The 16,950-nt window shown below is 37.4% G+C and overlaps 1 protein-coding gene across 2 annotated transcripts in view; it reads right to left on the reverse strand.

The window, feature by feature from the left end:
• WASHC4 (WASH complex subunit 4) overlaps positions 1–16,950 on the reverse strand; it is a 63,097-nt gene that overhangs the window by 37,167 nt on the left and 8,980 nt on the right. The window contains exons 7-13 of one of the 2 annotated variants that reach the window (XM_011768992.3): positions 14,667–14,749; positions 12,757–12,799; positions 12,160–12,263; positions 10,821–10,941; positions 6,620–6,743; positions 6,386–6,513; positions 5,461–5,621 (exon numbers count right to left, since the gene is read on the reverse strand). In XM_011768992.3, coding sequence (XP_011767294.2) covers positions 5,461–5,621; positions 6,386–6,513; positions 6,620–6,743; positions 10,821–10,941; positions 12,160–12,263; positions 12,757–12,799; positions 14,667–14,749 — 764 coding nt within the window. Of the gene's footprint in view, positions 1–5,460; positions 5,622–6,385; positions 6,514–6,619; positions 6,744–10,820; positions 10,942–12,159; positions 12,276–12,756; positions 12,800–14,666; positions 14,750–16,950 lie in introns of those variants that run through there. The other variant, XM_011768993.2, reaches the window with a different exon arrangement.

Raw genomic sequence — 16,950 nt, forward strand, 5'->3', positions numbered from 1 at the left:
TGCAAGGAGTAGGGATTTTGACTTTGAGACAGAAGGCCACTACAGGATCCAAGCAAAGTAACTTGATCTAACTTTAGTTTTAAGAGGATCTGATGAGTTGAAAATAAACTACAGAGGGGGCAATGGTAAAAGTGGGAAAACCACCTAGAAAGCTACTGCAATAATGCAGAAGAAAGAAGATGACAACTTGAACCAGAATAGGAACAGTGGAAGTGGTCAGAATCTGAATATAAAAGCTAATAGCTATTGAATGCTTACTATATGACAGCTACTGTTCCAAGAACTTTACACACACACACACACACACACACACACACACACACCCCACCTCTTTCAATCCTCACATTAACCTTACGAGGCAGGCACTACAACCTCCACACAGAACAAGAAACTGCTACACAGAGAAGGTAAGTAGGCAGCAAGATCGTAAGTTCAGTCAAGATTCAAGCTCACATCCAGGAAGTTTTTTCATCCCAGAAAGACTAGGGCAATAAAAATGTAATTCTCTCTACTATTCAGGATGATTACAAATACTAAATCACTCCATCAATGTTTCCCAACTCAATCTCATTCAAGATAGGAACCTCTTTGTATTCACAAGCTGTTTAAGCTATACTTTTCTTTAAAAAACTTAGTATGTGGCCGGCACGGTGGTTCACACCCGTTATTCCAGCACTTCAGGAGGCCGAGGCAGGCAGATTGCCTGAGGTCAGGCGTCCGTGACCAGCCTGGCCAACATGGTGAAACTCCGTCTCTACTAAAAATACAAAAATCAGCCAGGCATGGTGGCGCACATTTGTAGTCCCAGCTACTCTGGAGGCTGAGGCAAGAGAATTGCTTAAATCTGAGAGGTGGAAGAGGTTGCAGTGAGCCAACATCGCGCCAATGCACTCCAGCCTGGGCGACAGAGTGAGACTCCGTCTCCAAAACAAACAAACAAAAACTTAGTATGCAAAATGGACAATTTTTCTTTATCGAATCAGACATTACCAACTCAAATCTTCCTTAGCTACACAGGGTAAAGAAATGTCCCATTCTTACAGGTCAGAATCAGCTAGAGGATAGCTCTTCAGGGCAAGGAACTAAAGACACTCAATTACATTTAGAATCCCACACTGAGGTCAGTGGCTAGCCATATTGCCGGGCAATCTGTCAATCTCAAGAGTTCAATCTAAAGAGGTATCCTGCCAAAGTCTCTAATAAATGTGACTCACGGAGGTAAAACCCTAGCACAAAATCTGAGAAAAATGGTTTCTACAGAGCCATAATTCCATCAGACGAAAAACACAAATAGTCATACTTTATGGCTTTGCTTAGAATGGTGCTGAAACATTGTTTGACTTATGAATGATTCCTTTTTTAAGGAATCATTTTTTAAAAGCCTGGTCCTTTTTTAAAAACAGAGAGCATGGTCCTAGAGCAACACCTTCACTTTTGAGGAGGAGGCTGTGATCAAGACTCAGCAGGAATACCGTGTACAGGAGAGAACAGAAAAAAATCATAAGCAAGGACCAGAGAAAGAGACCTAGGCAAGACTATGGAATTCTCCCTGATGAGCAACTACGTCAATAACACTATGAAGAAGGCAATAATACATAGTGAACGGCATTCAGCCAGTTTTAGGTAAGACTATAGGATAATGCAGAGGTTTATATGTCACTTCTGCCCATCACTCTGTGATCACATTCAGATGACAGATGATCTTTACCTCTTACAAATACATAAAAATGAAATTGCTTCAAGTTTCAAAAAGCAAGTTAACTGACAAAGAGTACAAAAATCGCCAAGTGACCTATTGGATTGTCAGGTGCATTTCAAAGTACAAACAGGAAAAATATCAAGGTAAAAATACAAATCTCCTGCCCCTAACATAAAGTACTAAACAGTGTCAACACCTATATGTCAACATGGGAGGTTGAAACGAAGATTCAGACCTCTGTTCTCTAAAAGCAGTATTTTCCAGTGTTAAAGTGGTTGTGAATCAAAAGCAAAATGCAAAAATCCACAAACCCTGGACCCCAGTCAAGGAGGCAGCTGGGACACTGGCCACTTGGGATCTGGTGTATAGTGTGGGGGCAGGAAAACTGTTGCTTATTGCTCTCCATTGCTCCCTACTCACGTAAACTCTGAAGCAAGACCTCGGGACACCTCTTAGACACTCCCTCAACTTTCTCTAAAATGTCAGGACAAAGCCCATGCTGATCACATCATCACTCTCCTGAGTTTCACTTTAGTGAATTTTAGGTTTCCTCGACATAACTGCGAAGAGACTGAAAAAGGTAACTGTGCCCTTCATCTTTATGGAGCTCTGTAGTAAATAATTTAGAAACAAAATTTCATCATGTGATAAGTCTTTGAAAGTCAAGTTATTCGACTGTCCACTTAATAAGACTCACTTCCCACAGATCTTGGACTGAGAGTCGTCTATATTCTGCCTACACAGCTTTAGTGAAGGAGAATACAGAGCAGCCTACATAACGCTACCTGCTGCACAGGCACTAGAACAGGACTGGCACTGGTCTGAATGCCCTCTCTGACATGTACTTAGCTGTGTGACCTGGCAAAGTTCATTTTTCTAAGCCTCATTTTCTTTATCTAAAAATGGGATAAAAATAGTTTATGGCAGTAGTTAACAGCCTGGGCTGTAGAGTTGAACTGCCTGCATCTGCCATCTACTAGTTGTTTAAACTTGGGCAAGTTTAATCTCTGTAGGGTTTTCTCATCTATAAAACGGCAACAACAGTATCTACCTCATACAATTTTCTGATCATTAAAGGAGACATGTGTGAAGTTCCTGGAATAGCTACTGGCATATACTAAGCACTCCATAAACATTAGTTGTTACATTTATTATTTTATGCCAGAAAACTGTTACATGCTTTATGGAACATGATATGTTTAAAGCTATTAGCATAATGTCTGCCACAGAGTTGAGAGCTTCATGATGTTGGCAATTATTATCATTACTATCTGTCATCTTCACCTTTTGGTTTTAGTTTAGCCTACTGGAGCCACAGAGATCAAATCTGTTCCCTCTTCATTCTGAACGCCCCTCAAATATTTAAAGAAACCCACCGCATCATTCCACAGATTTCTCTTTTAAAAGCCAAACTATACAGACACTAACAAAGAGAAGATAAACAAGAAGGCATGGTTCTCAGACCTTCTGACATCCTGATCAGCTTCATCTAGGGATACTGCAGTTTGTGACCCTCTCAAAACATGGCACCACCAAACACCAGCTATGATCTGACCAATAAAAATTCCATGGAATATACCTGGGTTATGAAGTAACCTGCACAACAAACCCCCATGACACGTTTACCTGTGTAACAAACCTGCACTTGTACCCTGAACTTAAAAGTTTAAAAACAAACAAACAAAAAATTTTTAAAAGGCTGGGTGTGGTGGCTCATGCCTATAATCCCAGCACTTTGGAAGGCCAAGGTGGGTGGATCACCGGAGGTCAGGAGTTCAAGACCAGCCTGGCCAACATAGTGAAATCCCATCTCTACCAAAAATATAAAAATTAGCCGGGCGTGTGAGCGGTGGCTCACGCCTGTAATCCCAGCAGTTTGGGAGGCCGAGGTAGGCGGATCACAAGGTCAGGAGTTCAAGACCAGCCTGACCAACAAGGTGAAACCCTGTCTCTACTAAAAATACAAAAATTAGCCGGGAATGGCTGCATGTGCCTGTAATCCCAGCTACTCAGGAGGCTGAGGCAGGAGAATCACTTGAACCCAGGAGGCCGAGGTTGCAGTGAGCTGAGATCACACCACTGTACTCCAGCCTGGGTGACAGAGGACGACTCCGTCTAAAAAAAAAAAAAATTTAGCCAGGCGTGGTGGTAGGCACCTATAGTCCCAGCTACTCGGGAGGCTGAGGCAGGAGAATCACTTGAATCTAGGAGGCAGAGGTTACAGTGAGCCAAGATAACGCCATGGCACTCCAGCCTGGGCAACAGAGCAAGACTTGGTCTCAAAAAAAAAAAGGAAAAAGAAAAAACAGAATTTAATGAAACTATCAAGTCCCATGACCTAGATACATGATGAGTACCCCTCATCCAAAATGGTTGGGGCCAGAAGTGTTTCAGATCTTGGAATATTTGTATTATATACTTACTAGTTCAGCATCCCTAATCTGAAATCCAAAATGCTCCAATGAGCGTTTCCGTTGGGCATTACAATGGCACTCAAAAAGTTTCCAGTATTGGATCATTTCAGTTAGGGATACTCAACCTGTACTGTAACTAGTTTCTACAACCTGGGTATTACAATTATTAATGTAAGCTAAGTATGTATTGGCATTGTGAGTAACTGCATCACACTGTTACAAAATATCAACATTCCAAGAACTAAAATACACACATTTTTCCCTACTTACTGCTACTCAAATGGAAAGATAAATCTCTCAAAATCTTATATTACTTAATTCAGCTCTCTAATCTAAATCTAAACGTTGTTTTTATCCCTCTTCAAACCTGATTTAGGATATCTACTAGAGTTCTGAAATGAGTAGACCTGCCTAAATTGGTGGTAGTTTTCCACTTTAATCAGAGGACATGGCAGTACTAAAAATGACATGCTCTTCCTTCCCCCAATGTATACTAGTGACCCATCTTCCCTCTGATAGTCAAAATCAACAGAAAGTGGATAAGTATCCCCATTACATCCAGCCATATCACAAACAAAAATCTGTCACCAGCATGGGGCCAGCAGCAGAGTCCTGTGTCATTTCACTCAAAAGCTTTATCCAAGTTAACATGTGATTTTAGCTGTGTACTCAAGAAAGAATGTGCAATAAATTAATTGTTGAAGCTGGGTGATGGGAATGTAGGGGCTCTTTCTACTATTTTCTCTATTTTGTGTATATTTGAAAATTTACACAATAAGAGACAAACAAAAAATAAGGATGTAAATATCAGAAGAAACAAAGAATTAAGTGTTCCTTTGGAGAGCAAGACTGAAATACAGGAAGGAATTGGGAAGAATTATCTTTCCCTTTAAGCGTTAGCACTTTTTGATGTTTTATACATATGCATATATTATTTTCATAAAAATAAAAATAAAGGGGGAAAAAGGAAGCAAATCAAGAAAAACTCAGCCTCTCCCAAAATCACCATGGACGTACAATGTTTTTAATGTTATCAAACGATAGCCAATGCAACAAAATCTGAGACTTCACTTCATTTAGACAAAAAATATTTAACACAGATGATAAAAACTATGTATGTACGCATTTGTATCCATAAAGTATAATCTGTCCACATCTTAAATTGACTTTAAGTGTAAAATATTTTTTACAAAAATCCTCTAGAAAACAAATCTCCTGGAGATTGCCTGACCCTTAATTATCAAGTACATTTAATAACTCAAATGGTATTATACATTTAGAGTTAGTATAATATTTGAAAATAAATAATATCTAAATATTTTCATTATACTTGTTTATAAAACCTACTTGGTAAGTGATTGAGCTTTCTGTTGTAGAAAAGTATCCCTGTGTATTTTAATGGCTTGAAGACTTTTTCTGTCTAGAAGTTTGGCAGCTGCTGGTATTTTCTGGATCAGAAAACTGTCAGGAAACCAAATAATATTAGCAGTTAGAGTGATGGCTGGTACCTGAAATAGAAAAGGGAAAAGGGGAAAAATCATTAAATGCAGGCTAAACAATAAGCTTTTTAAAAGTTCTATAATACACATGGAAGACAATTCATTTCAAGAAAAAATAACCACAAAAATGCTTATTAATATATTATGAGACAAATATCTTTCACTGTGGCAGAGTTAAGGCATTTCTACATCTGGTGTTGAGCATGACAGTTTTATTCCCCTAAGTATTAAATAACACACACACAAAACACCCTGTCATGGATTGTCAGATAAAAAAATACAACAAGTAAATAGAAACTTGAATCTTCATGTCCTTTAGTTTCATTTTATATAACTTTTTAAAAAATTGGCTGGGTTATCATAGTCACTATCACTCGATGTTACACATAAACTAATCTTTCAGTTTTGAAATCAGGTGCCACATTATGAAAATAACAAAGACACAGAAAGAAATATATTTTAAATTTCTTCAACTTCAGTAATGAAAATCAGTGGCAAAGAAAACGAAAAGAAAAAAGTAGTATTAGTACCACTAAAAGAAAGTTAATGTACAGAACAAACCTGAACACCATCTACCAATACGTAGTAATATGATGTAGAAATATGATGTATTTTCATTCACTAAGTTACTTATTTCTGGAATACTTGAATTTTACAAGTGAATATTTTTAAATTATTTTTGTAAACAGGAATAAAATGCATTTTAAAATACTTAGTTTTATCTGCAATCTTTTTAATCTACTCAAATTGAAAAATAAGTTTCAAGTTCTTACCTTCTTACAAATGTCCAATAAAGACTTATAAAACTTTTTATCAATAGTTCGAAAAATCTGAAAGTGCAATACAAAGAGTCCACAAATTCCAACATATTTGTCTCTCTGGTCAATTTCAGAAGGTTCTCCTTACAAATCAATAACATAAGAGAAAGCAGAACAATTACACTTCAATTATGCTTTAAGGAAATGCAAATTTTATAAACAAAAACCAAAAAATGAGATTTACATTACCAAGCTTGGCTTCTACATTTGCAAAAATTGACCGAATACTATGTGCAAATTCCTCAGCAAAAGTGCTATTTTTTGACACAGATACTCCTCCATTGAGAGAATCAAATTGTTGTTCTATACAGGCCTAGATAGGAAACATTTAAAGAGAAATTCAGACTCTCAATAATTAATGATTAAACATTTAAATATCATACACTAAATGTAGTGTATGATAAATTTCTATATTCATCATTTAAATTTTACTAAAACTAAAGCTCAGGTTCTTAATGAAATCTAATATTTAGATCTTTGTGAATGAAAAATTTGTATGTATTTATATTTTTGGGTACTAGTTATGTGAAAGTAATAAAACTGAATCCAAATCTATAATCCTGAATAAAGAAATACACACAACGTTCAGAGATGTATAGAAGATAAAGCATAATTTTTATTTTACTTTGCACTTTTATGAGTAGAATTTATGTTAACTGTTTACAATTACTTTCCTAGAACTTTATTATAGCATGTATAGAAATGTCTCCTAGAAAAAGAATCAGTAACAAAAAAATTATCTTCTTAACCTAATGAATTAACATTTAAATTGAGGCCGGGCGCGGTGGCTCAAGCCTGTAATCCCAGCACTTTGGGAGGCCGAGACGGGCAGATCACAAGGTCAGCAGATCGAGACCATCCTGGCTAACACGGTGAAACCCCGTCCCTACTAAAAAATACAAAAAAAAAAAAACCTAGCCGGGCGAGGTGGCAGGTGCCTGTAGTCCCAGCTACTCGGGAGGCTGAGGCAGGAGAATGGCGTAAACCTAGGAGGCGGAGCTTGCAGTTAGCCGAGATCGCGCCACTGCACTCCAGCCTGGGCGACAGAGCAAGACTCCGTCTCAAAAAATAAAATAAAATAAAATAAAGTAAAATAAAATAATAACATTTAAATTGATATACAGTTGACTCTTCAACAACATAAAATTAGGGCCACTGACCCTCGTGCAGTAAAAAATCTTCATATAACTTTTGCCTACCCAAAAACTTAACTAGTAATAGCATACTGTTGACCAAAAGCCTTATGGATAACATAAGTCAATTAACACATAAATAGATTAGTATCTGCATATATTTTATGCATTCATGACATACCTAACTTTTCCTCAGGTTTTTAAAATATTTCTAGGCTAAGCCATTTGTGTTCAAGTTTTTTTCAAAATGTTGCTAATGTTCAAAAAATTTTCTAATACATTTCTTGAAAAACAATCTGTATGACCCGTGCGCACTTCAAACCCATGTTGTTCAAAGGGTCGGGTCAACTGTAAACAAGAGTTGAGATTAATCGGTTAAAAACTGTGATCATGTAAAATACAAACTAAAGGTAACCTTGAAATATACTATAAATGGAATATAATGCAATTTCTGGTGGAACCTGCTCAAAGCAGCACTGTCCAACAGAACTTTCTGTGATGATGGAAACATTCTACATCTGTGCTGTCTGATATGATAACTAGCCGTGAACTATATGTGGCTATTAAGTACTTGAAATGTGGCTAGCGTGAGCAAGAAAGTGAATTTTGTATTTCATTTTAATGTATTTACAATTAAATAGCCACATGTAGTTAGAAGCTACCATACTGGACTATGCAAACCCAAATTATATTCCCTGGGCCTAGGAAGAATTAAACAGACTTGTTAAGGGTTGTCTTAAAAACCTAAACCTGACGGGGCATGGCGGCTCACACCTGTAATCCCAGCACTTTGGGAGGCTGAGGTGGGCGAATCACAAGGTCAGGAGTTCGAGACCAGCCTGGCAAACATGGTGAAACCTCATCTCTACTAAAAATACAAAAATTAGCTGGGTGCAGTGGCAGGCGCCTGTAATCCCAGCTACTCGGGAGACTGAGGCAGTAGGACAATCATTAGAACCCGGGAGGTGGAGGTTGCAGTGAGCAAAGATCGCACCACTGCACTCCAGCCTGGGTGACAGGGCGAGACTCAAAAACAAAAACAAAAAAAAACCCCTAAACCTAGAGGTTAACAGCAAACACAATATAGGCACACCTCACAGAAACCATAGGCTCAGTTCCCAACCAGCACAATAACGTGAGTGACACAATTTCTGAGGCGGGTGGATCACCTGAGGTCGGGAGTTTGAGACCAGCCTGACCAACATGGAGAAACCCCATCTCTACTAAAACTACAAAACTAACTGGGCATGGTGGCACAGGCCTGTAATCCCAGCTACTCGGGGGGCTGGGGCAGGAGAATTGCTTGAACCCGGGAGGGAGAGGTTGTGGTGAGCTGAGATTGCACTACTGCACTCTGGCCTGGGCAACAAGGGTGAAACTCCGTCTCAAAAAAAAGTTATATTTACGCTATACTATAGTCTATTAAGTATGCAATAGCATTATGTCTAAGTATATTAATTTAAAAATACTTTATTGCTAAAAATGCTAACATCTGAGCCTTCAGTGAGCTATCATCTTTTTGCTGGCTGAGGGTCTTGCCTCAATGTTGATATGCTGTCATCAGGCTTCGTTGTTTCACTTACAGAGAATAGGCAGAGTAGAGTAATATAATTTTTAAGGGTCCTAAGATTTTCAGAATGGCAAATGGGCATTGGCTTTCCCTCTATGAAAGATGTAGATGGCATCTTCCAATAGAAGGCTGTTACATCTACACTGAAAAATCTGTTGCTGAGTGTGGCCACTTCTATCAGTGATTTTAGCTAGACCTTCTGGATAACTTACTGGCTTCTACATGAGCACTTGCTGCTTCTGCACTTTCATGTTATGGAGACAGCTTCTTTCCTCAAACCTCATAAACCGACCTGTGCTAGCTTCAAATTTTTCTTCTGCAGCTTCCTCACCTCTCTCAGCCTTCAGAGAATTAAAGAGAGTTAGGGCCTTGCTCTGGATTAGGCTTTGGCTTAAACTAATGTTGTGGTTGGCTTGATTTTCAATTCAGTGCAACAAAACTGCTCATTCTCCGTATGAGCAGTAATGCTGTTTCGCTTTCTTATCATCTCTGTGTTTACAGCACTTTTGATTTCCTTCAAAACTTTTCCTTTGCATTCACACGTTGGCTAACTATTCTCAGCAAGAGGCCTAACTTTCGGCCTATCTCTGCTTTTTTTGTCCCCGCCCCGCCCGCAAGACAGAGTCTCCCTCTTGATGCTCAGGCTGGAGTACAACGGCGTGATCTTGGCTCACTGCAACCTCTGACTCCCAGGTTCAAGCGATTCTTCTGCCTCAGCTTCCCGAGTAGCTGGCATTACAAGTGCCTGCCATCACACGTTACTAATTTTTGTATTTTTAGTAGAGAGAGGGTTTCACCATCTTGGCCAGGCTGGTCTCAAACTCCTGACCTCACGTGATCTGCCGGCTCAGGCTCCCAAAGTGCTGGGATTACAGGCGTGAGCCACCGCGCCCGGCCCTATCTCTGCTTTTGATATGACTTCCTTGCTAAGCTTAATCATGTCTAGCTTTTGATTAAGAGACATGAAACTCTTCATTTGAACACTGAGAAGCCACTGTAGGGCTATTAATTGGCTTAATTTCAATATGGTTGTGTCTCAGAGAATAAAAAGGCTTGAAGAGAGGGAGAAAGACGGGTCAACAGCCAGCCAGTTGATAAAGCAGTCAGAACACACACAACATTTATTGATTAAGTTCATCATCTTACAGGGCACTATTTGTAGCACCCCAGAACATTACAATAGTAACATCAGAAACCACTGATCACCATAACAGCTATGATAATAATGAAAAACTTTAAAATATTGCAAGAATTACCAAAATGTGATAGAGACAAAGTGAACACAATGCTGTTGGAAAAATGATGATCAAAGACTTGCTTGATGCAGGGTTGCCACAAACCTTTAATATATAGAAAATGCAATTACCTGGGAAATGCAATAAAGCGAAATGCAATAAAACAAGATATGCCTATACCTAACTACTCAGATTAGATGTTAATCCTCAAATATTGGTATCCATTTACATAATTTTTCTAAAACTCTTACTCTAGATACAACTAATACACTATTAATTTTGTTGGCTACTAGATAAAGAAATATTTTAGTACTCTAACAATAATTTTAAGCCAAAGTACTTTTTAAAGAAAAATATATTTAACAGTGCATTATAAAAGTGGCCTACTGTAATTCTGAGCTTTGTCGTCTAATATGAGCCCAATTGTTACAGTCTGATACAGACCTACTTACCTGGAATATCATTCCGTCCAGTAATTGCCCTTCTAGCTTCAGCAAGAACTTTTCAAATGGCTTTAGTTTTTCTTCCTGAATTCCAAATTTTGAAGGATTGTGATGGACGGATTTCAGTAACCTTGTGGAAATTAAGAGAAACATCTTAAATCCACCAAATAAATTCTTAAATTAAAAATTAAAAATGTTCCTGAAGTCAAAATTTTATCTTTGTATTTCTTGTTTGGCTCTACATATTTGAAAATTTGTTGGCCGGGCGCGGTGGCTCAAGCCTGTAATCCCAGCACTTTGGGAGGCCGAGACGGGCGGACCACGAGGTCAGGGGATGGAGACCATCCTGGCTAACACGGTGAAACCCCCTCTCTACTAAAAAATACAAAAAACTAGCCGGGCAAGGTGGTGGGCGCCTGTAGTCCCAGCTACTCGGGAGGCTGAGGCAGGAGAATGGCGTAAACCCGGGAGGCGGAGCTTGCAGTGAGCCGAGATCCGGCCACTGCACTCCAGCCTGGGCGACAGAGCGAGACTCCGTCTCAAAGAAAAAAAAAAAAAAAAAAGAAAATTTGTTTTTCAATAATCCTAATAGATTTTCTTACGCTTTTTAATATCATCTTAAATTAAAATGCCTCATACTCTATACATACCAGATATTTAATAAGTACTTATAACAGGAATAAAATAAACCATGGTCTAAAAAAATTCGGGGTATATAAAATAAAACCAAGCTCAGGAAAGAAAAACTGTCGGGTTGGGCATGGTGGCTCACGCCTGTAATCCCAGCACTTTGGGAGGCCAAGGCAGGCAGATCACGAGATCAAGAGATGGAGACCATCCTGGCCAACATGGTGAAACACCGTCTCTACTAAAAATACAAAAATTAGCTGGGCATGGTGGCGCACACCTGTAGTCCCAGCTACTTGGGAGGCTGAGGTAGGAGAATCACTTGAACCTGGGAAGCAGAGGTTGCAGTGAGCCAGTATCACGCCACTGCACTCCAGCCTGGTGACATAGTGAGACTCCGTCTCAAAAAAGAAAAAGAAAGAAAAACTGTCACCTGAATAGAACCCAAGCAAAAAAATAAATCTGAGTCCTAAGCTAGGCAAATTAACTTTCTACTACTATAAGAATTAGGATGCTTTATACAGATGTATACTTGTCCCAACAAACTCACATGAAATTAAAGAATGGTTACTGTATTCATAAAAATATTTGATATGAGCTTCTAAATATCAATCCCCAGCTCTTATAGAAAATCTGTATTATTTATATTTGTTTACTTTTTACTAACACAAATACATTAACCAAAGTAAGAGAACATTTTAAAATATTTTAATTGGTGTACCTTTTGTACATAGTCCAGTGGTCTTTCAGTGTGATATGATTATCAATAATTTCATCCAGGGTGAGCAAAACTGTTAGCAGTTCTCCCAAGTGCTCATACATAGTCTGTCAAAAAACCTTTAATGATTATCATTTAGTCACTAGTTAGAAGTTAAGCCTCATGTAGACGTTTAAAGCAAAATCATTTGGGCTAATTACTGAATTAGTAAAAGCAGTGGGTAAATCAGTTTATTCAGCTACAGGTTGGATCCTCAGAAAGGACTATTAGTCTTTTAGTCTTAAACAGAGAACACTTTTCTCTTTTTAAGATGAACAAAATTTCATCCTTAATTGCAATACTGCAGATTCATTTCATTGTCCAAAGAGATCATTTAGGGAATCTGCATTAAGGCACTACTGGGAAAAACAAAGTTACACTGATAATGGTTAATAATGACTCATCAACTTCACAGATGAAAGAGAACAAATGCAAACACACACACACACACACACCCCTTTAAGAGAGTTGCTATGAGTGTCATACTCTCCAACCATACAAACTCCAAAGTAAAATATAGTAAAAATTACAGTTTTACAAATCAAGTTAAATGTCTTTTACCTGAAAATGAACTCCAGTTGTCTCTATAATTTTGGGTGCAATCCTATAATAAAATAACAACCAAGTTAAAAAAAAAAACTTTCCTTTTTGTCACAGTTTATTCTTATTTCAAATACTCACAGGAGCAGATGATCTTGGAATTTTAATATTTATCTTTATTAACGCTCTAGTCATTTAAAATTTAAGAGCGTCAAGTCCACTTTCCCAAGAAGAGAACTACCTTGTGCATACTATTAGGGTGGTACAAAAGTAACTGTGATTAAAAAACAGCAATAATTTTTGCACCACCCTAACAGTATTCTTGCCTATATCCCACTCATGGGTAGGGCTATGATGATAGGTGACCTATGAATAACCTTACCCATTTAAACCCAAATGATGTATCTTGGGATGGAGGTAGAGAAATATTAAAAGTGGTATTCATATCTTTCTAAACTATTAGAATTTCTCAATTACCAACTATAATTTTTGTTATTCTATCCAAACTGGCCTTTAGGAATCAGTCCTCTCTTCAGTTGGGTTTGTTTGAGTCCTCATCCCTACTGAAAAACAGTGTATACTACTAGAATTATACCAAAGTCAAAAGTCAAAGAAAAATTCACTTCTACCTCTTACTCATTTTGCTCAACAAGTTTTAAACAGTACTTATAATATTAAAGCACATACAGATATTCCACAAGATAGAATGCATATTTTAAATTTAAACACAAAATTCAAATAAATTTCATCCTTCTAGGGCAGGGGTAGGATGAGGGGGAGTCTTCCTAGAACTATCCATCAGGTACTGCAAGGGGTGGGGGAGCTATACTCTCATTCTCTCCTGCCATGAGAGCTTCAGTGAAAAGACAGAACATAAATACCTAACTGAGGTGGAAAATGGGAGAATAAGAAACAGTTAACACTCCAGTATAAAGAGTTACTATGCAGCATGGTACAGTAAGAAAAATGAATGTGTTGGTGACCAAAAGAACAGTGCCAAAATTGCTAGGGACTCTTGCTGTCTCTTCCAGGTCTCAGTTATCTCTTCTCATCATTAATAATCCCTAGACATAGAGCTAAACAAAGTTACTGTATTAATTAAATTGTAAGTATGGAAAAAAATTTTAAGTATAAAGAACCAATCAAATGTGAGATATTATTTTGCAGTAAAGCTACAAGGGCTCTATGAAAATGTGATCATTTTTCTTGATTTAGGGTAATGGTCCAATAGCAGCCAGGCGGTACCACCTCCTCAGTGACATTAGCACCAATTCCATGAGGCTTCTTCTCCAAGCTCCCAGATTCTGGTAACCTCAATCTTTTCCCTTCTGTTTTCTGGATGGAGAGGTGGCATCTGTTTCCTCTGGATGACTTCACTGTTCTCTTTGTCCTTTCAGCCCTCCGACTCCCGTGTAACCAATTCTCCATATTAAATCCCCTCTTTTTTAATTTAAATAAATTTTACTGTGTATATTTAAGGTATATTTTACTGGGTATATTTAAAATCATTAGAACTACTCACAAAATTTCTTCAATGTAGATTCCCTAGCTCCAACCCTCAAGATTCTGTAGTCTAAGAAAAGTCTCAAGTGACTCCATTAGAGTCAGGCAACCATTCGTGTAAAGAGGCAAGGAATAAAGAGACAGAACACAGAACATGTACTAATTCCATGTTAGCCTTCCTCTATATGGTCAAATTTCTTTAAGATTGTTCTGCAGACACTGTCATTCAGACAGATAATGGGTTCATTCACCATGGTGGAAATTGCGTCTTACTAACCTATGCATTATACACATCAAGTACTGTTTGAAATACCATAAGTGTTCAAAGAATGCTGAATGAAAGAAAAACTACTTCAAGTCATTAATTTTAGAAAGAACATTTTCTGCATCTCTATTATAAAAGCAAAAATATTTCTAAAATCCATTACTTGTTACTGATATAGAGGGCAGCCAACTGGTGGACTACGTTCATCACCACTTCATAGCACCTCGTAACAAAACAAGACAGTTCCTGAAATGACAAGGTGGGTATATATTACAAAGTTGTTTTTTAAATCTCACCATTTTTTACTGAAATTTATGGTAACAACTCTAATAAAAACAAAACAGTTTTCCAATAAAGCCTCCAGTTAACCAAAACCCAGACGAGTTCAAGCATCCCTCAAGCAATCAACACTTAACTCACCTCCTGCATTCCAAGGTCATTCCTATCTCTTTATTCCCACTGCATTTCATTCATACTACTATCTCAAGTCTAATATTGTAGTTACTCATATAACTCCTAAATGATAGGTGCTGTCTCATTCCTTCTTTGAATATCCACTGCCTAGCACAGTGACTAACACTCACCAGCTTCTCAATAAATTTCTATCCTATTACATGAATAAACATCTGAGTGAATGAAGGAGCTCAAAAGCCACCAGTATAGAAAGTACAACAATGGCAGGAAGGGGTTTCCAGAAGTCACTGTAAAATAACTTCAAACACTGATCACCTGTAATCGTATGTATAAGCAGGCTTGGCACACAGCAAGTGAAATGTCATATCACTTATCCTAGGGATACGTTTGTCATTAAATAATTAGTTCATATCTAACATACCCTAGACTTTCGAAAATCCATTTCAGAAGCTCTCGACTTTTAAACCTACAGAAACAGTGTGTATCTGAAGTATTTAAAACCTAATTAAAACTATGCTGATCTAAATTTTAAGCTCTATGAGAACAGGAATTTCTGTTGGTGTTGTGCACTGCTATATCACCCGCACCAACAACAGTTTCTAGCATATACTAGGCTCACAAAACATATTTGTTGAATATTTAAAAATGGAATTTTTATGCAGCTGTGAGATCTAAAAATGATGTAAAGCATTTTTAAAAATTCAAATAAATAATGCATTTTATTCTTAAATAGTTAGTTTTACATGTCCTATTAAACTTCTAAAACTTTAATAAAAGCAAAGAACAGAAAATGCAGGACAAATAGGAAGAACAAAGTAAAAAGGCAGAAACAAGCCCAGATATATATACAGACTATATACGATAGACCTACAAATACAATAAATTAAGCAATTAAAAAACAGGTATTGTCAGACTGCATTAAAAAAGCAAAATTCAGATATATGTAGTTTTAAATAAACCCAACTAAATTAACATGACACTGAAGGGCTGCCAGAATGGAAAAAGATAAATCAAGAAAACGTTAACTAAAACAGAGCCAGGGCAGCATTATTATTATACTATCAGACAAAATAGACTTGATTAGCATCAGTATAGTAAATTGCTATGTATGTAAAATACATATACATAATCATATACACGTAATCATGAACATAGCTAAGGAAGGTCACAAATGATGATAATAGATTCAATTTACCAGGAATGATTAACAATTCTAAACTTGTACACACTGAATAAAATATCCTAAAAATGAAAAATGCAAAGTTTCCACATTTTCTGGGACCTTACCAACTACATTTTTTAGACACCTTGTTAGAAAAGAAGCCAGCAGCAGCTAGGCAGTGCCACCTCCTCAGAGGCATGGGCATCAGTTTTATGGGGCTTCTTCTCCAAGCTCCCAGATCCTGGCAATCCCAATCTTTTTCCTTTTTGTTCCCTGGATGTAAAGGAGGTATCCATTTCCTTTGGACTACCTCACTATTTTCTTTGTCCTCCAGCTCCTGGGTAACCAATTCTCTATATTGAATCCCCTCTTTTCTTATTTAAATAAATTTTATTGTGTATATTTAAGGTATACAACATGTTATGGGATGCATACCGATAATAAAAAGGTTACTATAGTGAAGTGCATGAACAAATCCATCATCTCACATAGCTAACCCATTTTTTTTGTGGCAAAAGCAGCTAAAATCTACTCAGCATGAATGTCACATATGGTACTTTTATTACCTGTAATCCTCATGTTGTACATTAGATCTCTAGACTTATTCATCTTACATATCTGCTACTTTGTATCCTCCAAACTATATCTTTTGAAATACTTTGCATGGAGTTTTCTAGACAGGACCCTGAATAACACATATCATAATATGAACAAAACCCTCTCAATTAGATCAATTAGATAAAAAAAAGTAGTAAAGATATAAAAGATTTGAACAGTATGTTAGCATGCCTAATTTGATGAAATATATCAAATCTTGTACTCAACAACCAGAAGGCAGGTAGGACTATGATTATTTTTTCTTTAGCTTCAA

The sequence above is a fragment of the Macaca nemestrina genome, chromosome 10, assembly GCF_043159975.1.
Source record: "Macaca nemestrina isolate mMacNem1 chromosome 10, mMacNem.hap1, whole genome shotgun sequence".
Classification (NCBI taxonomy): Eukaryota; Metazoa; Chordata; class Mammalia; order Primates; family Cercopithecidae; genus Macaca; species Macaca nemestrina.